This window comes from Mesoplodon densirostris, chromosome 4 (genome assembly GCF_025265405.1).
Source record: "Mesoplodon densirostris isolate mMesDen1 chromosome 4, mMesDen1 primary haplotype, whole genome shotgun sequence".
Lineage (NCBI taxonomy): Eukaryota > Metazoa > Chordata > Mammalia > Artiodactyla > Ziphiidae > Mesoplodon > Mesoplodon densirostris.
The window spans coordinates 44,615,191-44,639,655 of record NC_082664.1 but is presented as its reverse complement, the minus strand read 5'-3'; the positions used below and the strand labels follow the sequence as shown (position 1 = coordinate 44,639,655).

The following is a 24,465-nucleotide window of genomic DNA, read 5'->3' as shown; positions in this document are numbered from 1 at the left end:
TATCTTCCAGGAAAATATATTATCTCAAATCAGAACTTTGTTTTCAAATGTTAATCTCCCGTTTATTCTATTAACAATATTATGGATTTTGTGGGATTTTATATAACCTATTACCAAAGGTAGAAAATTTAACAAAAATTTATTTAAATATACCCCAAGGATGACTTTTAAAAATCAAGTCAAAGAGTAAAAGCTTAGATTTGTGTCTGCAATATGCTCAATTTTAAAGCAGCCAAATTTAGCCCCAGATATTCCCAAATCTAGAAACTCTAGAATAGTAGTATTTTGCAAGCTTGGTGGATCATCAGAATCTCTTGAGGTAATTTTTTAAATGTCAGTTTTCATGCTTTCTACATATCCCAACATACCGAATCAGAACCTCCTTGGTGATGAAGCCTGAGAAACTATCTGTGAAAGTTCCCAGGATATGGATCCACAGATTCTCACATACATTGCTGTTTGCAGTATAAATGGAAGCAACCACTTTGGAAAGCAGTTAGGCATTGCCTCCTAAAGTCAAATATTCATATGCCCTATTGTCCAGCAATTCAGTTCCTAGGTATAAACCCAAGAGAATCTCCTACACACGTGCAATGGAGAATATGTAAAAGAATATTCATGGCAGCCGTGTTCACAATAGCCAAACCTGGAAATGACCCAAATGCAAATCACTAGAAAAGACTGGATGAAGATTGGGTGAATAAACTGTGATACATTTTCATGATGGAATATTGCAAGCAGTCAAAGCAAAAGAACTGCGGTAAGTAAATATAGGTCTTAGAATATTAAGTAAAAAAAAAAAAGTCCCCAAAAGGCTATCCACAGCACAATACTGTTTTGATAAAGTAAAAAATCTAAAAGTTTTAAGTGTATAATATCAGGAGTACATATAGACACGATAAAACTAAAAGAAAAGGAAGTCAAGGAAATGGTGAACCCAAGATTCAGGTTAATGGTTAACAGAGGAGAATGGGGTTTAGATGGGAAGGGTCATGGGGTTACCTGTAGGTTACTGACAAGATGCTAAGGGTTTTTTTTTGCAAGGGAGGCAGGCAGGCAGGATTAGAAGGTATTTATTACATTGTTAAAGATAACTCAGTTAATAAATAAAAGTAGGATTTACTTAGACCAACGATGAGACAGAGACATGAAGTCCAAAATTAATAACTAAATAATAATAATAATTTTTGTATTCTCAGGTGATTCTGATGATCACCCAGATTCGAAAACTTCACTGTCCTTAAGATATCAGAGCATCTGAGGGCCTCCTACATAGGAAGTACTTTTTATACATTATTCAAAATCCTTAAAATAACCCATAAGACAGGTAGGCATTATTTAAAGAGGAACAAACCAAGGCTTGGAGACATTAAGAAACTTTCTTGAAGCCACAGTGCTAGTGAGGGCCAAAGCTGGGATTCAAACCCAGGTCTTTGTTGGTTTCACCCCCAGGTCCTTGCTGGTTTCACCCCTCTGGCACCTAGCAGCTAGATGTGTCAAACTAGGAGAGAGTTCTCAGGAGGCTTGGCCTTCGTGGGCCTCAGAGATGAGCCACCAGGAGATTTTACTTGGGAACTAACCCCTTGTCCTTTAGCTGTGCCACACCTCTCCAAACAAGAAAGAGTTCACCTACCTTTCCTGCTGAAAAAATATACTTCCACGTGAGGTGTGTGTGTGTGTGTATGTATGTGTGTGTATGTGTGTGTGTTGTGTGTGTTGTGTGTGTATGTGTATGTGCGTGTGCATGTATGTGTGTGTGTGTATTGTGTGTGTATGCATGTGTATGTGTGTGTGTGCACCCTGGTGAAAGGGCCATCTGCCTCACTCATTCTATTCCTTATCATCTAAGATCCACCCTCAAAACACTGAGCACAATTCTCTCCCTTACAGACCTTCTACAGCGGGAGTAACTTCGGAAGACAGAGGGACGGGTGTCGTTGAAACCACGGTGGCCAGAGGCTTCCATCTTCTCAACAGCTGAGTAGCACCAGGAGCATCAGCTGTGGCAGAGGGCAACTCTTTCCCTCCCTCAGTCTCGACATTTCCTCTGGTAACCTCGAGGGTAGAAACCTGCTGCTCTTGCATCACTGAAGATAAAGTGGCTTCTGCTTCTTGAACAGCTGTTGTCATCTCTTGAGTGATGATGTCTTAAAAGGGAGGAAACAACATTTTTAAATACACTAAATCCCTATACCTGAAAAAGTCACTATATAATTAATAATTTTTTAAAAAAAGCAGACAGCCATTTCAGGGAATGAGAAGGGAGAAAAACAAACTGCCAGGAAATAAATGTTTTCAGTGTTGTTGTTTTCAGGAGTCATGAATCAATCTAAGACAGAGATAAAGATGTTAATATAAAAAACAACAGAATAACATTTAAAACAAAACAGGAAAATCAACAGCTGAGTTCCCTTCTATGAATATCAACATAATCAATTTGTTCAGAAACAAATTATACAAAACTAAGTTCAAAAATGCTCAGAAGCAGGGACTTCCCTGGTGGCACAGTGGTTAAGAATCCACCTGCCAATGCAGGGGACATGGATTCGAGTCCTGGTCCGGGAAGATCCCACATGCTGCGGAGCAACTAAGCCCATGAGCCACAGCTACTGAGCCTGTGCTCTAGAGCCCGTGAGCCACAACTAATGAGCCCGCGTGCCACAACTACTAAAGCCCGCGCACCTAGAGCCCATGCTCCACAACAGGAGAAGCCATCGCAATAAGAAGCCCATGCACCACAACGAAGAGTAGCCCCCTCTCACCACAACTAGAGAAAGCCTGTGCACAGCAACAAAGACCCAGTGCAGCCAAAAATAAATAAATAAATAAAAATAAATTTAAAAAAAAATTCTCAGAAGCACTTGTATATATTAATTTTCACATTTGCTTTCCTGAAGGGGAACAGGAAGTTGACATTTTGAATTAAAGGAATACTAATTACAATAACTAATGTTTACTGAGTTATTATGCACCATACACACACTGCTAAGTGAATGACGGGCATTATCTTTTTTTTCCATTTATTTCTGCTCTGATCTTTATGATTTCTTTCCTTCTGCTAACTTTGGGTTTTGATTGTTCTTCTTTCTCTAGTTCCTTTAGGTGTAAGGTTAGATTGTTTATTTGAGATTTTTCTTGTTTCTTGAGGTAGGCTTGTATAGCTATAAACTTCCCTCTTAGAACTGCTTTTGCTGCATCCCATAGGTTTTGGATCATCGTGTATTCATTGTCATTTGTCTCTAGGTATTTTTTGATTTCCTCTTTGATTTCTTCAGTGATCTCTTGGTTATTTAGTAAAATATTGTTTAGCCTCCATGTGTTTGTGTTTTTTACGTATTCTTCCCTGTAACTCATTTCTAATCTCATAGCGTTGTGGTCAGAAAAGATGCTTGATATGATTTCAATTTTCTTAAATTTACTGAGGCTTGATTTGTGATCCAAGATGTGATCTATCCTGGAGAATGTTCCGTGCGCACTTGAGAAGAAAGTGTAATCTGCTGTTTTTGGATGGAATGTCCTATAAATATCAATTAAGTCCATCTTGTTTAATGTATCATTTAAAGCTTGTGTTTCCTTATTTATTTTCATTTTGGATGATCTGTCCATTGGTGTAAGTGAGGTGTTAAAGTCCCCCACTATTATTGTGTTACTATCGATTTCCTCTTTTATAGCTGTTAGCAGTTGCCTTATGTATTGAGGTGCTCCTATGTTGGGTGCATATATATTTATAATTGTTATATCTTCTTCTTGGATTGATCCCTTGATCATTATGTAGTGTCCTTCTTTGTCTCTTGTAACATTCTTTATTTTAAAGTCTATTTTATCTGATATAAGTATTGCTACTCCAGCTTTCTTTTGATTTCCATTTTCATGGAATATCTTTTTCCATCCCCTCACTTTCTGTCTGTATGTGTCCCTAGGTCTGAAGTGGGTCTCTTGTAGACAGCATATAGTTGGGTCTTGTTTTTGTATCCATTCAGCAAGCCTGTGTCTTTTGGTTGGAGCATTTAATCCATTCAAGTTTAAGGTAATTATCAATATGTATGTTCCTATGACCATTTTCTTAATTATTTTGGGTTTGTTTGTGTAGATCCTTTTCTTCTCTTGTGTTTCCCACTTAGAGAAGTTCCTTTAGCATTTGTTGTAGAGCTGGTTTGGTGGTGCTGAATTCTCTTAGCTTTTGCTTGTCTGTAAAGCTTTTGATTTCTCCATCGAATCTGAATGAGATCCTTGCTGGGTAGAGTAATCTTGGTTGTAGATTCTTCCCTTTCATCGCTTTAAGTATATCATGCCACTCCCTTCTGGCTTGTAGAGTTTCTGCTGAGAAATCAGCTGTTAACCTTATGGGAGTTCCCTTGTATGTTATTTGTCATTTTTCCCTTGCTGCTTTCAATAATTTCTTTTTGTCTTTAATTTTTGCCAATTTGATTACTATGTGTCTCAGCGTGTTTCTCCTTGGGTTTATCTTGTATGGGACTCGCTGCACTTCCTGGACTTGGGTGGCTATTTCCATTCCCATGTTAGGGAAGTTTTTGACTATAATCTCTTCAAATATTTTCTCTGGTCCTTTCTCTCTCTCTTCTCCTTCTGGGACCCCTATAATGCGAATGCTGTTGTGTTTAATGTTGTCCCAGAGGTCTCTTAGGCTGTCTTCATTTCTTTTCATTCTTTTTTCTTTATTCTATTCCACAGCAGTGAATTCCACCATTCTGTCTTCCAGGTCACTTATCCATTCTTCTGCCTCAGTTATTCTTCTATTGCTTCCTTCTAGTGTAGTTTTCATTTCAGTTATTGTATTGTTCATCTCTGTTTGTTTGTTCTTTAATTCTTCTAGGTCTTTGTTAAACAGTTCTTGCATCTCCTCGATCTTTGCCTCTACTCTTTTTCCGAGGTCCTGGATCATCTTCACTATCATTATTCTGAATTCTTTTACTGGAAGGTTGCCTATCTCCACTTCATTTAGTTGTTTTTCTGGGGTTTTATCTTGTTCCTTCATCTGGTACATAGCCCTCTGCCTTTTCATCTTTTCTATCTTTCTGTGAATGTGGTTTTTGTTCCACAGGCTGCAGGATTGTAGCTCTTCTTGCTTCTTGGGCATTATCTTGTTTTATCCTCCCATATGTACTAAGGGGAGGTAGGTACTAATATTCTATGGAAGCCATATATCATAGTGGCCAAGAACACAGGCTCTAGACCCAATTTGCCTGCGTCTCAATTTGGACTCAGCCACCTACTATCTGCATGACCTTAAACGAATTACTTTATTTCTCTGGGCCTTGAGCTTCCTCAGTGGTAAAATGGAAATAATAAGAGTATCTATCTCATAGCATTTTTAAAAAGATTAAATTAGATAACACATGTAAAATAGTACATGCCCAGTGCTTCATAAGTATTCAATAAATATCAGCTATTATTACCTCATTTTACAAACAACTTAGGTGTAGAAAGGCTAAGGAACCTGACTAAGGTTACATAGTTAGGGCTCTTAACCACTGTTCTAACTGTGCTTATCCCATCAACAGATGAATGGATAAACACACAGACACACAGACATACACACATACACACAAAGAGGAATATTATTCAGCCACGAGAAAGGAAATCCTGCCATTGCCTAAGGAATAACTTGGAGTAGCCTCTGTAGAAGATCTGCACTTGCTTTTAAATCATAAAACAGAATGAAACAGACCTGTGGGGTATGATGTATCTATCAGAGGTCCACTTTCTTTACAACATTATAATCCACTCAAATACATTATTAAAGACTATTTATAAGGGTTAATATTTGCCCCCCTCCTAGGGAGGGGCTATGCTGGAAATTTTAAATACTGAGCCACTGTGAAAACTTAATTTCTAGAAGACTCTTAACTCTCTTTTTTTAAATACTAATCCTAGATACTTAGCACATTACCAAGTCCGGTAAATTATGCAATGAGAAATAACATTCTAGAAATAGGTGAAAAGGTTTTCTCAAAGTTTTTATTAATGGCTTCATTGTTCTTCCTATTACTAAAAATATTTTTCCTCAGAAACAATTTATTTGCTTTAAAATAGTGTTTTGACGTTTTTTGGTACAAGCAGTTCCATTTCTTGGTCTCCAAACAGTTTGGACTATTTTTTCTTTGAACTAGATATTTTTACATTTGATGGATTGATATACCTGGTTATAAGACAACCTTACTTGTGTTTCATATTCATATTTGCTCTTTGTGCCATTGTTTAAGTTTTTTTCTGAAATAAGATCACACATCTCTTAAGAGATAGGATTCATTGCCCTTTTTGTATCTTTAGCACCTAAGACAATGCTTATGTTTGCCATAAAAAGATAATATATAGTTTTATCATTTTAAGCAGTATGCATTCTCCATGTTGCCCTCATTTTTGAAAGCATAGTGAACTTTTGAGAAAAAATATGTCAAAATAGATGTTCACTCTATGCTCATAGTTTCATGAAACAGCAAGAAATATCAAAAGGGCATGGTATGGCCTTCCCTGGTGGGACAGGGGTTAAGAACCCTCCTGCCAATGCAGGTGAAATGGGTTTGAGCCTGGGTTCAAGCCCTGGTCCGGGAAGATCCCACATGTCGCAGAGCAACTAAGCCCGTGCACCACAACTACTTAGCCTGCGCTCTAGAGCCCGCGAGCCACAACTACTGAGCCTGTGAGCCACAACTACTGAAGGCCGCACACCTAGAGCCCGTGCTCCACAACAAGAGAAGCCACTGCAATGAGAAGCCCACGCACCGCAACGAAGAGTAGCCCCCACTCACCGCAACTAGAGAAAGCCTATGCGCAGTGACAAAGACCCAATGCAGCCAAAAATAAATAAATAAATAAATAAAATTTTTTCAAAAATGGGCATGGTATAATACTTTGAATAAGTGACTGCTGTTAGAGAAAGAAGAGTGAGAGCTAGAAATAGTAATGGGAATTTTTAAAATAACATTCAGAATTTCTCCACATCTCTCATTCTTCCCAATTCCTGTAGAGAAAAAATATATAATTATTATAGATTGCTTTTAAAACCTGATCTTCAAGTGAAACAGCTGAAGAACCAGCTGAATCAGAGAACTGACTATAATCTCAGGATCCTCATCTGTTCATAATACCCAAAAATGCCAAGAAATTATTGCATTCCCTGAAGAAGAGAATGTCTTAAGTAGTCCTGGGCCCTAAAATGATTGGCATTTGAGGTGTTTACTTCTTTTTTTTTTTTTTTTTTTTTTTTTTTTGAAATTTAAGGCATTATAATGGAGTAAAAATTAAGAGTTAAAATTCAGGACACCCAGGGATAAAAGTCCATCTTCCAAGTATTGGAAGCCACCCCCAGTTCCTTGGCTGAATTTCCATCATCAGCTCTTCACACATACCCACCCCTATTCCCTCTTTTTTTTCCAATGATGAGTAAAACACACAACCTGCACCCCCATCACATTTACAGAATTCCTGTATAAAATTTCTCTAGAGCCTAACCTGCAGGAGTCAACAAATCTGAACACAGCCAGTAGGTTTGCTGAAAGTTGACTTCAAGAACGTGGTAGGATAATGCAATGGGTTGGTCATGACAGTTCATCAGTCACAGTTATCAGCCCTGCAGAGGGTGAGCCGAGACCTTAGACAACCCTCTTAGACAAATAAGGAAGGCCCTTAGATTTAATTTTGTCTTCCCCATTTCCAGATGGAGAAACTGAGGCCAACAGATTGGAAAAATTTTAATCAAGCTCAGTTGTGAAACCAGCTGACCACATCAGTGTGACTAAACCTTCTCAATTGATTAAAATGTCTTAATGGGCAGAACAGTTCCAAAGTCCCTCTGCCAATGCAACCAGGTGCCACTGGCTTCGTTCAGAAACTAATGACTCTTCAGTTTCTCCAGCTCCTTCAGAAGCTCCTGGGATAAGACACAATCCAGGACATTTCTGAAGCACTCTTTTGACAATGTCACTCTCTGGGTGGAGAAAAGGTGAAAGTTATTGCCCTCCTGGGGGCTCCACAGACTGTAGTTGTCCCATATTCCTCCCTCCTTGAGGTCACTAGGATCAGCATTTGTCCTGGGCAGGGACTTTGAGGTCACTTAGTGATCTTGAGAAGGAGACTCAAGGAGGAAATCCAAACCTGTTTTGCAAAAGTGACCTTTCTTAAAACTAGATTGTGTGGGATTGAGTGGTTTACTTCTCAGAAATACTTGTAATCACCAGAAAATGGGTAGAAAAGCTTTTTGGCTATTCTCTTACTACTGCTGTCAATAATCTCAATTTTTCACATTATTTTTAACTCTACAAAACAACAAAAAAAGTAAAGTTGAAGGGAATTATTTGACCGTTCCTCTCTCTACCAAGAATATTTAGAAGCTTTTTGATTAATTTGGACAATGCAGGCAGTCGGATTAGATAATTCTAGTCTGAATGGTTCTCTATCTTCATTTAGTCATTCAATGAACAGATATTTACTGAGCACCTACTATGTGCCATACATTGTGCTATGTGCTGGGAATTAAAAGAAGTTGCCTGTTAAAAGACTATAGTTAAGTGAGGCAATTATGACTAAGTAAGGAGCATATTCAATGATCAAAAAAAAACAATCAATTACCAAATTCATTTTACTTTTTGAGGCTGTATTAATGGAAGCTAATGCAAGTCTCGTACATAAGAATCATGGATTCAACTGTGCAGTGAATAATCTGGAACTACATGATTTAATGCTCCAGGAATATCTTAAAGTGTAATGGAGAACTGAAATAAACTTCTTGTTTGGTCATATTTAATATCTTCATGGTCATGTGGACCCAACTCTCTTAATAGAATTTAAAAACCAACTAACAAAACATTTTCTGGAAGCTTCTACGAAAACTTCCAGTATACTAAGTCTTACAGTCTTTAAAAAATGAATTGGACATGTAAAATTAAATCTTTTATCATTTTAATTCAATCTCCATAACACTTTATAAAACATATTACTAATTTGATATTTTCCATTAGCTGGAGTAACAGCTGTACATACTCCAAATTGGAATGAGCATATGCACATTACACTAAGTCTTTCCCTCCCTATTCTGTTACCTGACCAACTACACACAATAAAAGAAAAACATCGTCCATCAGCAACAAATGCAAGGATTGTCAGCTCATAGCATTCACAGATGTAGAAGCCACGAGGAAGTAGAAAGTGCAGAATCAAGCCAGCAGAGAGGATTTATCTGTACTGGTATTTTTTTCCCCTTATTTCTAAAAGAATTTCTTTTTAGGAAAACAAAGTCAAAGAACTCATATGGTTAATACTATGAGATAAATATTTACCTAAGGCTTTTTGGTAAGAAATATCAGGAATGTGAGTACTTTTTACAACAATGTAGAAATAAGTATCCAACATTGTTGATTATATCATTTAAACATATAGTTAATTTTTTCACATTTTCCTGTAAATATACACATTTTCATAATAAAAGATTTAAAAAATATTAATCTATATCAGGGTTTCTCAGATATATATATACACACACACATATATATATATATTTTGGCTCAGATATATCTTGGTTGCTGTGCACTGTATGATATTCAGCAGCATCTTGGCCTCTACCCCCTAGATGCTCTCTACTGTGATGACCAAAAATGTCTCAAGAAATAAGTAATGGAGATTAAGCGGTACAAACTTCCAGGTGTAAAATAAATGAGTCACAGGTATGAAATGTACAGTGTGGGGAATACAGTCAATAAATATGTAACATCTTTGTATGGTGACAGCTGGTAACTGGGCTTATCATGGTGATCGTTTTGTAATGTATAGAAATACCAAATCACTATGTTGTGCAACTAACTAACTAGGAACTAACACAGTGTTTTAGGCCAATTATATTTCAAAAACAAACACAGTCATAGAAAAAGAGATCAGATTTGTGGTTACTAGAGGCAGGGGACAGGGGGAGGGGAAACTGGATGAAGGCAGTCAAAAGGTACAAACCTCCAGGTGTAAGATAAATAAGTACTAGTGATGTACAATATGATAAATATAATTAACACTGCCATATGTTATATATGAAAGTTAGGAGAGTAAATCCTAAGAGTTCTCATTACAAGAAAAAAATGTTTTTCTATTTCTTTAATTTTGTATCTATATGAGTTGATGGAAGTTCACTAAATTTATTGTGATAATCATTTCATGATGTATATAGGTCAAATCATTATGCCACACAACTTAAACTTACACAGTGCCATATGTCAATTACATTTCAATAAAACTGGAAAAAATGTCTCCAAACATTGCCGAATGATTGGTGCAGGGGCGGGCAGAAGGCATGACGCAAATTATTCCCATTTGAATACCACAGGTCTATATGCAGGGGTTATATTTGGATGTAATTTTTATGAAAAATGCATTTTTTATTTATTTACTTTTGCTTTTCATTAAAACTTAGATAACTTACTTCTAAATTGTCACTTTAAAAAAAAACATAAAACTTCTAAAACATTACAACGTTATGTGTCAGCTATATGTCAATTAAAAAATAATAAAACCAGGGCTTCCCTGGTGGCGCATTGGTTGGGAGTCTGCCTGCCGATGCAGGGGACACGGGTTCGTGCCCCGGTTTGGGAGGATCCCACATGCCGCGGAATGGCTGGGCCTGTGAGCCATGGCCACTGAGCCTGCGCGTCTGGAACCTGTGCTCCACAACAGGAGAGGCCACAACAGTGAGAGGCCCGCGTGTCGCAAAAAATAAAAAAATAAAAAAAATAAAAAATAAAAAAAAAAATAAAACCAAACAGAAACATTCCAAGTTAAACAAAGCTTATTTTTCTTTTTTTTTTCTTTCTTTCTTTTACCTTTAAATGTATTTCCCAATGGCTGATATGCCTCAGACTCATATTCTGAGATGGAAACAGTGGTCTCTAAGAACAGCATGGCATTGTTCTCCTTGGTGGATTCCATGAAGTCTGCAGTATTTTGGACCAGGTTTTCCACAGAGACTTTCATACCTTCCACTGGACTTGTGGGAGTAAAGGAACTTTGATCGGTGAAGGCAGATGATCTCTCATCCCCACGTGCTATTAGCAGGGCTGTTCCCCTGTGTGCTTCCCCTTCAGGCAGCCTCAGAGTCACATCTGCAGCCTCTGTCAAAGTTTTGCCCCCTTCCATGCCTTCCATACCATTACTGGTTGCTTGGGTTGTCTGAGACGTTTCCATTCTCACCTGAGTCTCTGTATTGTCTCCAAGCTTTGGGGTCTTTATCTGGCTTACACTCTCTAATTTGGTGTCATCCCACTCAACACTTACAACGGAGACAGCTGAAACAGCTATGCTGACACTCACTGTGACTTCTGGGGCTCCCAGCAGGCTGTCAGTTTCTGGCTCAACACTCAGGGTGGACTCGGAGGTTGCGAGCCAGTGCTTGGTGGCAGTAGCCTGGGTATTATCAGCTGTCATCTGGGAAGGCTCAGCGCCTGCTGTGGGCTCAGCACCAGGAAAAGAAGTTGTCTTATGCTCTGGGTCTGCTTCAAATTTCTCAGTCCTTGGACGGGTGGTTAGCATCTCTTTAGCATTCACATAGGATAAAGGTGAATGTCCCAGACTAACTCCTGCCTGATTTTCAGTTGCAAACAATTGATCATCCACATAGTGCAGAAAACCTTGTGTTGCTTCGGTGGTCCCTTCCACAATGGGCTGAATGATGGTACTACGGGAGGATTCCGCCTTCTCATCAATATTCGGAGAAGCAGTTGGAGTGATAGGGTTGGTTAACATGGCCTTGGAAAGTCGGCTTTCAGGAGACATTCTCTCTGGCTGGCTGGAACCAAACACTTCTTCCCCTGCTGAGATCACTGGCTCAGTAGCAGTGTAAATGCCAGGGCTGTCAGGCTGCGTGAACCCAGCTCCTATAGGAGGGGTTTCTTTGTTACTAGGGAATACTTTATTTAATGACATTGTTGATGGTCCTGCTAACACTATCATTGGTTCTTCAGAGACCAGAGTGTACTTTGAAGTAATGGAGTTATTTTCTAGGTCATCTGTGTTCAGCCTCTCAGACTGCCCTTTTTCTTCATGAACGGGTGCTATCTCCCTTCTTTCCACGTTGGGGAAGGCCAGACATTGTGTGGCAAAGCTGAGAAGTAGAAGGCTACAGAAAGCCAGACAAATGTGCAATACAACTGGTCTGCTCATAGTGGAAGAGAAACGTGCACATAAATTGGTAGAGTTGACAATTCCAGTAATTGAGTCCTGCAGAAAAATAAAGCATATCAAACTGTCATATAAATATATGTTGTAAATAAGCCCCTTTAAATTAAACCATAAGTAAAATAATCTCCTTGACTCCCAGCTCAGAGACAGTACATAGGAGAGGAATGTTCTATTTCTTTGTACCTTTGAGATGTGGATAACCCAGTTCATTTTTCCCTGCTGAATTTTCAGCTGATTTAACTTGAAGTTCTCTAGCAAAGGGTACACATAGTTACTAAGTTCATTGTTTTTTAAATACCTACTTGAAATAAACTACCCTTGAAGTCACATTTGTAATATTCTCCCCAATTCTTCTATTAATCATGGAGTCAAATGACTACAGAAATAGCAATACATCCAGGAAATAAAAAGTAAATTTTAACATTTATTTACATTACTTTCACAGAACCTTTTAAGTATGTTTTAAAACTTATTAAATATCATCATAAAATACTGAATACCAGTTTCGTTCAAGAGTTTTTGAAGTATATAAATGACTTTCAATTAAAATTTATCTTTAAAATACTTAAATTGTTTTCTCTGCAACAACTATAAAAATTATAGGTAAAACCTTCATGTCTCAAAAAAAGATTAGAAAAGGTAAAATAGTTAAAATGTAAACAAGTGTGTTTTTTGAAAAAAACTTTTTTAAGAGAACCAAAACACAATTTAAATTAGCAGTCTTTACTGGATGCACATTATTGTAAGATTAAGATTTATTGTATTTTTTTACAAACTGCTCACACTCTCATGACAACTAAAATTATATCAAAACTGCTAATTTCCCCCCAAACTTAAGGGGTTTAGGTCTTATCTATCCCATCATCAGAAAGTTCTTAGATAATGTGGGTTTTCTAGAAAATTAAACCTAGGAATGAAAATTCTAAATCTAAATATAAAGACCTTATCTTTATAAAAGTTATACCTTTCCTTTCTTCCATGTCTGATCATTAAACTATCTGGGTTAAGCATGTGATGTGCACACATCAAGTATAAAAACTGACATTTTCGGGCTTCCCTGGTGGCGCAGTGGTTGAGAGTCCACCTGCCGATGCAGGGGACACGGGTTTGTGTCCCAGTCCGGGAAGATCCCACATGCCATGGAGCAGCTGGGCCCATGAGCCATGGCCGCTGAGCCTGCGCATCCGGAGCCTGTGCTCTGCAACAGGAGAGGCCACAACAGTGAGAGGCCCGTGTACCGCAAAAAAAAAAAAAAAGACTTTCCTTCTGTAATTAAGTGTCAGCCACCTGCTTTCTAAATCCAATTACGACAGAAAAAGTGGGGTGAATTGCAAGCCTATTCTATGCCTGACTATTGCAGCCATATGCTCCTTCTCCCCACTAGTCAAAGTGACGCCTGAACTTTAAAAGAAGCAGAAAAGACAGCCTGTAGGAACGGCAGCAGGGAACACATCTGCAACTCAGATGAATTGGTAGATGACCTTCAAGTTCCAGGTCTTTCTCTGTCTTTCCAAGCACAGCGCAGGTTCACATAGGCACTCCCATGAGTTTGGTGTCCTTCGCTGGGAGCTGCATGATGTTGGAGAATAAATAAGGAAAGACTGACCCTTGGCAATTCAATGACAATATTTCAACCTAAACAACCATCTGCAATCACATTTTGAAGGCTCTAGGCCTTTTCTTTTTTCCTCAACATTGTCTCCTGTCCCTGGCAAAGTGCCTGGCTCAGAGGAAATGTTTAGTAAATACTGGCTGATGTCTATAGCCCTGCTTTGCTGGAGGAGGGGGAGGGAGGGGAGATTTCATTGTTTATTAGAAATTGGGTCTTAATTATCTTAAATTAACTCAAATATCAGAATATTTAATAAACAAAACATTTCTCTAACTTCTCCTTTACACTGTGACTTTCGAGGCTCCTTTCCTTTCACTATATCCATCAGTGCAAATTAATTCAGATAAATGAACTCTCACCCAGTTGCTAACTGATAGTGGACATTAACTTCTAATAGCTTTAAAAGCATCTCTTTCTGAGCAAGTCATAGCACTATGTCATTCGCTATCAAGGTATCCTAATGGCTTGGCAGTTCTCTGAACAATTCACTGCATTTCTGCCACCAGTGAGCAGATAAGCTGTTCTGTCAAGCCTTATCTTCGACAATCTTAAATAGATACAGTCCAGAATCTGTTTCTTTGTCAAGTCTAGGCATATTCAAGTTTCAAAGACAAATGAAAGGCAACATAAAAAAAATATAGCCTTAGCCGTCTTGTTAGACTTAATAATCAGGTTTTTTCAAACACTTGGTCAATATTTTTCCAACTAAAATGTATGCTGCCATTGTTCAGTGTGTTACCAAAATGCAGACACAAAAGGGAAACAGTGTGTTCAATCATTCTCATCAGTGACAAAGCTGCTTTTTTCAAAGCAAGTTGAGTTTCATGTATAATATATAAGGAACATGAGCACTGCCCTAAGGGTACTCAAGACACAGGAGGCCTGTAGAGTATGCCAAAAAACTAATGACAATCTGCCTGATATTTTCCTTTTGGGGGGATAAACACAAATACCTTAAACAGCTGATGTGGAGTTTTGGGAAGAAAGCTGCCTTAGATTTTCTTTGTCTACTGGATGGTACTTGGATGCCACCTCAAACACACCATCTTCATCTAAACTGCGGTGTCATCTTGAACTCTTCTCTCCTGTATATTCCACATTCACAACTTCTGTGGATCCTTCCCTCATAATATCTCTTGGAATTGTCCCTTCTTGGGGACACTGGATTGTCATTATTTTAACTGCCTCTAACTGATGATCCTGATCAGACTCTCTCCTCTCCAATCCATTTTATACAGTCCAGATGGTTTACTCTTAAGAAAAAAAATGACAATAATCAATCAAAAATGGCTATTCAGGGGATGCCAAATGTTTTAACTGTCTCATGTAAATTATGTTATTTAATCCTTTACAACAACCTAATGAGATAGGTACTACCATTATCCTTGCCTTTTTTTTTTTTTTTTTGGTGAGAAAACTACCATCTCACAGAGGTTAATTAACTTGCCTGGGTGATCGTGTCTGTCAGACATCAAGTTTCCTGCCTTTGCCACTGCAGCCCTCTGCCTTCCCAAAACACATTATTTAATGACCCTAAACATACAATTGCCAATCTCCACACCTATAATGCAACCCCACACCACCAGTGCCCGGTACAAACACCATCGCTAGTTGGGTATATTGCCCTCTTATGTGCCTTACTCACTTCAGCTTCCCAAATTTTGCTCATGCCACTGCACTAGCCAGAATGCTCCCTCCTTCTTCCCTACCCCAGGTATCCAAACCCTGGTCCCACAGATCACGTCCTGTTTACTAACTGCTGTCACAAAACTGCCTGGCCCGTTCTCTTCCCACCCTTCTCCTAGCTTCTCCAGCACAAATCGTCATGTCTGTAAGCCTTATCACCTCAAATAAAATTATGTTCTTTGCATGCAAACACTAGTCTTTCAGCTTCCTTTGCCATATAATTGCTAATAATGGTAGACACATAGGAGAGGTGTTTGATAAATATTCAGTGGCGTAAAGTGAATATAAATAACCATTTAAAAATGTGAAAAAGAATGTTCAGAATCTCTCTTTTATACTGTACATTGTTCAATGACATTTCACAGTCTATCCATGTCTAGCTGTACGTTTTGTTCATCACCTAGTCAATTTTGGCTACTTATCCAGTGTGTGATTTTAATAATAGTAATAATTTCTGTATTCTCATTTCTGCTATATTTTAGGTTTTCAGAGTGTATTTCATTTAAAAAAAAAAAAGAGAGAGAGAGAGAGAGAGAGAGAGAGGTCACCAGGAACAAGGGACAAGTTTCAGAGCTTCAGGTTAACTTGCTTCCCAATTCCCCTTCACCTTTCAAAATCCAATTAGTAATTCTTTGATTGATAATGGGAAAAGAAAACTCTGCCTTCTTCGTTTGTGTCTTAACTATCTTTCCATTTTGTGTTTTTCCTGATTCTCAATGATAATTTCGTCACTGTCTTACCTTTTTTATTTTTATTTTTTTTTTTTTGCGGTACGCGGGCCTCTCACTGTTGTGGCCTCTCCCATTGCGGAGCACAGGCTCCGGACGTGCAGGCTCAGCGGCCATGGCTCACGGGCCCAGCCGCTCCATGGCATGTGGGATCCTCCCGGACCGGGGCACGAACCTGCATCCCCTGCATCGGCAGGAGGACTCTCAACCACTGCGCCACCAGGGAAGCCCACCTTTTCTTTTTTTAATCTTTAAGGCTCTCATTGCCAAGCCTATTTCATTTGTCTGAAGCAGAACTTAGCAAGACTCTGACCCTATTAACCCAGCTGTGGCACACAGCATTAAGGTACCCCATTTGCGATTCACTACTATTCACTGCTATTGACTACTGTTACTTGGCCTGATATATTGGCTTTAACATGATCTGACCCCAGTCATCCTTCACTATAAATTAAGTGGCTGGAATGACAGATGATCCTCTCAGTAGCATGTTCAACCACAGTGGAAGGAGGGAGAATAGAGTAACCACAAAGAAAAATCATTGTCCCACAGGAGAAAAGTGGCATCGTGCTGACAGGGAAGAGGATAAGTAGGCTGGGGTCAAGACGATTACTCTGGCAACTGCCAGCAAAGTGCTTTACCATTCCTGCAGACCACAACTAAATTCTACGTATCAAGCCCACAAGCTTTATTCTCTACAATTTAGTGATGGAGACAAATGAAGATATCTGTGTTTATCACTCCCAGTGGATAACCCTATCCCTGGTAAAAGAAGTTGGACTTGAAGCTTTAAAGCTGGCTTCGAGTTCCAACTCTACCTTGGGCAAATCACTGAAACTCAGTTTCTTCTTTGCAAAATGGAGATAATAATGCTCATTCTGTTTTCTTCAAAGGTGAAAGACCAACAAAAGTGATAATAGACATAAAAATGGTTTGAAGAAAAAATGTTTATCATACAATTTAAGACATATTATTGTGGTATTGCCATTCATTCCCCTCAAAATACAGAAATATGAGCAGTCTGAAACATCCATAACATCCTTTTTCTCCTAAGCTATTTCCATGGAGCTTCCCCTTTCAGCTTTTCATGTAGACCAAATGACCTGGGAATTGTCTGATGTTTGCAGAATTCCATCTTAATCAATCTTGGTCAACAAGCTCCTGTCCATCCATCATACAGTTCTTTTCAATGACCCGATGGGACACTTCATTTCTGTTCTCTGTAGTTCACAAACCTCATTTGCTTGACAAAATCTCTAAATACTAGCTGGCATTTAAGGAGAAAGTAATCCCCAGGTAGACATTTCACGGAATAAGCATAATCTCTAATATTTCAAGCTGAAATTTGATTCAGATACTTTTCTTATAATCACCAAGTAAACACAATATGAAAAAACAGGACTGACTACACATCTTAATTAGAGAGTGAGCTTTCATTCTACAGAGATTAAACTCAGGTTCTCTCTGAATAGCCAGCTTCCCTATGTGAGAATAAACAGATTCAATGAACAAAAATACAATTCGTTACACAAGTTTTCGGGCAAACACCCGCTGAATAAAAAGTGAAATACACCTTTAGTTGACGAGTAGAAATTTTCCATAGCAGGTAAGCCCATCGTCCGCATTTTGATCCTATACTTATATTTATCATCAAACCATTTCCATAAAACCAAATTATGATATTGAAAGGTCTAGCAGGAAATGCTGAATATAATGTTAAGAAGCCTCCCATGAAAACAAAGACATCCACATCTCCTTAATTGGCTCTGTTGCTGTAGCTACCTTAGACTTGCTGAGTCTTGGGAGTTTTGTGAATAAATACAACCAATATCAAGTCTGCTGCATAAGGGCTTGGTTCATAATATGACAAATATAACAACTCTACCTTATTCATAAGAGTAAGTCAGACTACCCTTAAATCTACTGTGTGTAAATGTTCTGATACTGTGAAATCTCACCCAGTTTTGAGTTTCTTTCAGTAGATGCTACAGTGGGATTCTGCTGGCAAGTGAGCAGAAAGTGGGTCAGTGACTGACTGTAGGTGCTTAAACAAGACTCCTTGGAGCCCAACAGCATCACCTGTGATGAAGGAAATTCACAAAAAGGAGGGGAGACATGCAAATTCTGGCCACACACTTTGCTCCCTAAGGAAAAAAAATTCTTCAGAGTTCTGTGGATGGTTTTGGGAGCCACTCTCTCTTCCCCTTAAGTTTCAACCTAAAACTTCCATAGAAAGAAAGCAGACTCTTTAAAACAGCCTCTCTCCTCTCCTCCACAGCAGCTCTACACTGAAATGAGGTGCCAAGAGCCTGGCAGATCCTCAGCATCAGCTTGGGAAGGCAAAGATTTCTTATCTTTGAGAACTCCAAACTCTTGAAGGTCCTATATTTTGTGCGCCCGGCCGATTTTTCGCCAGCCAGGCTCTGCATGTTGGGAATATACACAGGTCGGGTTCTGTCAGTGACCAGGACGCACATGCGACATCTGGGCACCTCCAGGTATCACCTTGCAACCATTCTGGAGTCTAACCCGCAGGCCCTCTTTCCAATTAAGTGACCTTTCCAAGGAGCATGCTCCTGCCGTGTCGTGGGGGACCGGTCAGGGTCTGAGCAAGGAGGTTCCGTGACATCCTTGCGCTAAACACTCAACTGTTTGTTTTCTGCAAAGTAACACAACACATTCCGGTGGCCACCACAGCCCCCATTAGCTCCTCGGCTGCTCGCACTGACTGGCATCGGGGTCATTGCAATCGATGCTTTGAAAGGAGCAAATCTTTGTCTTCGGGAACTTCTCTACCACCGCTGTGAGACTGAGAGGGGAGGGAGAGAAGAAAGAAAAGCCCACACAAAAGCAGCCAGCCCTGCAAGCTCCGCCAGCACAAAAGGCCCGCTCGCTGGTGTGGAGCCGTGAGGCTGGGCTGGAGCGAGGAGAGAGGCCAGTCCTCCGAGGCCTGCGCGCCTCGCCCCACGCTCCCGGAGCTGCCCCCGCGCCCCCCGCGCCGGGGCACCGCGTTCTGGCGGGGCCGCAGGGCGCACACCTGGCGCGCCCCGGGCTGCCGCGCTCCCCGGTCTGCACAGCTACCGGGGCGGCCCCGAGCCGCCAGGGGCTCCGGCTCCGTCTCTGCCCGGGCGCACCGTCTGCAGCTGCGGTCGCCCGAGTGGCAGAAGCCTGGCCCGTCCTCACCTGTGCGCCTTCAGCCGCGCAGCGCGCAGAGGAGAGCTCTGGTGCCCGCGCTCGGCATCCCCGCTGCGGCCCCTGCATCGGTGGCAGCTCCCTCTGCTGTCTGGGACGCCAGGGGGAGGGCGCTTCGCTTTGTTGCTTATTCATGAGGCCGCGACTGAGGCTGGGGATTGGGCGGCGGGAAGATGTGCCCGCCCCGGCTCGGCGAGCACGGACAAGAGGGCCGTCGCCCGGCGCCCCTCAGCGCCCACTTCCCCGCCTCCGCTCCCGCGAGGGGGACGAGGCGTGGGGCCGCGCGGGTCCTACCAGCGTCCGGGCTCCCGCGACCCCTTCGGAGCCTCCCTGCCCTCCTGCCCCGCTTCGAAACCTGGGCTTCTGCGGCAGCTCTCCCTTAGTACCTATAGAGAAGAGACTAGGGCACCGTTTTCTCTAGAAGAGCCCTAATTTCTCTGGTCCGTGACTGGGGCGAGGGGCGTAAGTTGGAGGCCGCCGGTTGTTCCTTGTGAAAACTGTACGGCTTAGCCCTCAGCCGTGCCCCTAAGTAGGACCCACTAAAGTAGTCCTACACAAAGTGTTCCCTTCTCAACCAGAGAAGTCGAAAATAAGGAGTAATAAGAAGGACTGTTTCTTGAGCCCTTACTCCTGCCGGGCACAATGCTAGGTGCTTCACTCATTACCTGCTTTTAATCTACTCAACAGCCCTCAAATATAGATATTGGTAATCCGCTCAACTTAACAAAGAAGGAAGTTGAGGTTGAAGGCTGTGCAAGTTGCCCAAGGTTTTATGGCTAAGGTGGCCACCGGGAATTCATGACCTCCGTTCTTGAGTTTCTCAAGGACTCAGTTTCCTTTATCTGATCCTCCTAATTTTGGATAGAATCTAAAGGTCCATTCTAGAAGAAGCCCACAGCACTTTCCATTTGCAATGCACTTTCCACATACATCATCTCTTGTACTTATTAACTCCCTTCTTTATAATAGCTTAGTCCGCTTTGTAGCTATTTGTAAACATCTTGAAGTCAGAGCAAGGTCTTGTTCACCTTCGACCTCCACATCTAACACAATGCACAACTAAGCACTACCTTTCCTACTCCACCTCTCTTTAAAATATGTTTGTATTTCCAGAAAGGTAGTCAAATAGGTGTCAAATGCATGTGATTGAACTGAATCTGTGAGATCTGTTTTTGATGTGTATTCAGTGTAATACAATATAATACGCTGTACTGTAACCAGGCCTTCTACATGGATTCAAGACCCACCAGATGGATAAGCCACACATCCAGCCGAACCAAGATGTGTTTCAACATTTTATTTTCTGCTTCTGTGCCCCCCTCCCTAGGGGCTGGGAGGCCAGCACTTGTGGTTCGGTGCAGAGCCTGGGGTCCCCTCAGCCCCGCTGGCTGTTCCCTTTGCACAGGGTGCTGCAGAGCCTCCTCCACCCTGCTTACCTCCGCTGCCCACACTCCAGCTGGGCCAGGGCTGGAGGGGCCTTGTGATGAATCCCAGGAGTTGCCCTCATGCCTGGGAATGCAGGGACGTGGACCTGGTGGTCAGAAGTCTGAAGCTTCCCATCTACTTCTTAAGGCCACTGCAAGTGAAAGATGTAAAATGTAATAACGTTTTCTGGCCATGTGACATGACTTTTGTTAAACAACAAGAAGGTGTATGTGGGTGTGGGTTCACGTTGAAAGATAGTAAATATTCTATATAATGAATATAGCAATATATACATCCAGGATTTGGGCTTTTGGTTATTGATTGCCTGGTGGATTGTTTAGAAAACATTGTTTACGAAAAATGGGCTAGCAGCTGTTGGATTTTCACTCAGAAGCATGTTCATTTACGTAGATGCCACTTTAAGCTTGATCAGAATTAAATGTGAGATTTCTTATATAAAAAAACATTTTATTTTCATGTCAGTTGTTTGAAATTCAGACCGTATCTCATAAAAATAATGTTATATAGTATGGTGAGATTCCCACCTAGACTGCAAAACTGATTATATTTGACCCAAATGCAGTTAAATAATAGTGCTAATAAAAAACAACAAAATCAATCAGGTGGACCAAAGGACCAAGCAGAATAGGAGAAGCCAGCAGGAGAAAGGGATTATAGCTCTCCATGCATCTAGAGCCAGCCCTACACACAAACTTGAAATATTCAGTTTCTTTGACATCTTCCTGGCTCCCATTCTGCATCTCTCTCAAGCATCCTAGTGTTTTTCTTAGAAACCGTAATACTCAGCTATAGAACTCCACTTCCCAGACTGCCTTATTCTCAAAGTTTTCCATTCTCCAAAATTACCTTTCTCCCATAGTAGAATTCCTATTTCCCTTTTCCTTGATACAAATTATTTCAGCTTGCAGTTAAAGTGATCTTATTGGAACTCATTTATACTAGTCCTTTATCCTTCCCCCAATGGTTTGTATTGCTTTAAACAACTCTGATTAATGCGATTTATCTCAACAGCTGCTGTTGGTACGTGGCAGTGATAATAAGATCCATTCTTCCACCCCAGCATACACACAAACTATAAATCGGGAAAAGTCACACTCTAATCAGTAAATCCACACATATGAATGTTATTAGCCTTTTATGGGTAAAGCAAGAAATTGTATGTGTACATTAAGAGAATTTGGGAACACCCAAAATTCCAATCAATGTAACAAGGAAGGAAGCTCAGGAAGGCAGTTTTGGTGTTGCCAGATTTAGTAAATTAAAAGAGAATTTCTATTCAGTATTTGGGACATTCTTATGCTAAAAATTATTGTTTATCTGAAATTCGAATTTGACTGTATTTTATCTGATAACCTTTGCAGTATTAGGTCATTACCTGGTCCTGGTTGGTAAAAAGTTTTTGTCTGAAAGGTTTTGGCCACATGAAGAACTGGATAACCAGCCAAAGAGCCAGGAGTGGACAATATCCCTGAAAATACCACCCAGAAGAGAGAGTCTTGGTAATGAGGACCTGAGCATTGTGGTGTCCTTGGTAAGGCTATCACTAAATTGGGTAGAAATGCTCTACAGTACATCAACTAATTTTCTTTACCAAGTACCAAGTAATCTGTCTGACAGCTTGATTCCACATGTGTGTTGCCTATAAGGCACTGCTGAAATGAGTGTATGTGAGCTGGATTGTGTGTGTCTGTTTGCAACCAAGGTAACATCACCAGGTAAGTACCACTTAAGGGCTCACATTAAGGGCTCTTGAAAACAAGCTGGCAAGACTCCCCCAGACTCTGCACCGCTGTTTCCTGAGGATGTTTTTTGTTTGTTTTAGTTTGTTTTGTTTTGTTTTCGTTTGAAATTACACCAGCGACAAGCACGTGAGGCAATAGAACAAAATGAAGTGAAAGAGGCACACGAGAAAAAATTCTTCTTGGAAGGCTGAGTTTCCCTGGAATCTCCTCCAAACATTTCCCTCAACTTTCTGAAAGTTCCTTTCTTTCAGTGATTTTCCCTCCCTTTATTTTTGAACACTTTAAAACTCCTTCCTTGGATTTTGTTGTTCTTATAAGCTCCCAAGGCACCCAACAAAGAGGTCCAGCGGTGGAAGAAGGACAGGAGCTGCTAGAGTAGTGGTCATTTGCATATTGGATATTTTGGTTCTCACTACAGAAGACTGTCTTATTTTCCTGGCCTTCCTAAAAGTTTATGAACATGAGCTTTGCAGCATCTCCCAATATTCTCTGCCCAGGTGCTCCCTGACTCTAATTCTCTGTTGAGGACTTTCTGTTTGCTTTTAATTTTTTAAGTTGAAATTCCTAGAAGTAGACTTCAGTATAAAACAGTATTGCTAAGTATACTCTACTCACTCTGGGTATTCAATAAATATTTGATGGTTGTGGTGATGATGATGTAGTAAATAATGGTAATGATGTTAGAATAAGCTGTTTAAATTCTGATACATGTTTTCATTGCATTCAAAACCCTCAAACAGGGGACTTCCCTGGTGGCGCAGTGGTTAAGAATCCGCCTGCCAATGCAGGGAACACGGGTTCGAGTCCTGGTCTGGGAAGATCCCACATGCCTGTGTGCCACACGGGAGCAACTAAGCCCCTGTGCCACAACTACTGAGCCTGTGGTCTGGAGCCCGTGAGCCACAACTACTGAGCCCACGTGCCACAACTACTGAAGCCTGCATGCCTGGAGCCCATGCTCTGCAACAAGAGAAGCCACCACAATGAGAAGCCTGCACACGCTTGTCGCAACTAGAGAAAGCCCGCACGCAGCAATGAAGACCCAACACAGCCAAAAATAAATAAATATTAATTAATTAATTAAAAAAACAAAACAAAAAACCTTCAAACACTTGACAGGACTTATTTCAGTACTAATGAGCTTAGATTTTTACCTTATACTAAATTATGTATTCAGTATGTCGTTTACTGGGAAGACAAGTAGGTAGAATAAATCCAATAATAAAATGGTTTTCTTTAAGCAAACTTTTGGAACAGAATTTTTTTTGAAGTATAGTTGATTTACAATGTTGTGTTAGTTTCTGGTGTACAGCAAAGTGATTCAGTTTTACATATTATATATATTCATATTCTTTTCCATTATGGTTTATTACAAGATAAGGAACATAGTTCCCTGTGCTATACAGTAGGACCTTGTTGTTTATCTATTTTATATGTCGTAGTTTGTATCTGCTAATCCCAGACTCCTAATTTATCCCTCTCCCACCCCCTTTCCCCTTTGGTAACCATAAGTTTGCTTTCTATGTCTGTCAGTCTGTTTCTGGAACAGCAAATTTTTATACACTGTAGTTGCTTTTAACTGTCAACACAAAGTCCACAATATTTACCTACCTTTATTATTTAACTCTTATTATGCAAACACCCGGATGAATCTTCTTGCTTCTCTTCTTTCCCCCAAGCAAACTACTATAATTGTGGAAGCAGAATATTATATGCTTTATAATCCCTTCTTTTTAAAATCTGTTATTTTCTATATTCCCTTTTTAAGTGTCAGGTTTCTTTAGGCCTTGAACTTTCTGATTCTGTTTTAACCAGTGGAATTTTGTCTGTTGCCTTGAAAAAGCAAGATAAGAGAGGAAAGAGCTACTGATGCAGGTACAAAAAG

General features: G+C 40.3%; 1 protein-coding gene across 1 annotated transcript in view; it reads right to left on the bottom strand.

Annotated features, from left to right (window-relative positions):
- The window catches only part of ARMH4 (armadillo like helical domain containing 4), a 129,920-nt gene extending 117,718 nt beyond the window's left edge, over positions 1-12,202 (bottom strand). The window contains exons 1-2 of the mRNA XM_060098085.1: positions 10,821-12,202; positions 1,893-2,147 (exon numbers count right to left, since the gene is read on the bottom strand). Of these exons, the coding sequence (XP_059954068.1) occupies positions 1,893-2,147; positions 10,821-12,156 (1,591 nt within the window). The 5' untranslated portion in view covers positions 12,157-12,202. The remainder of the gene's footprint in view (positions 1-1,892; positions 2,148-10,820) is intronic.
- Positions 12,203-24,465: the final 12,263 nt, after the last annotated feature.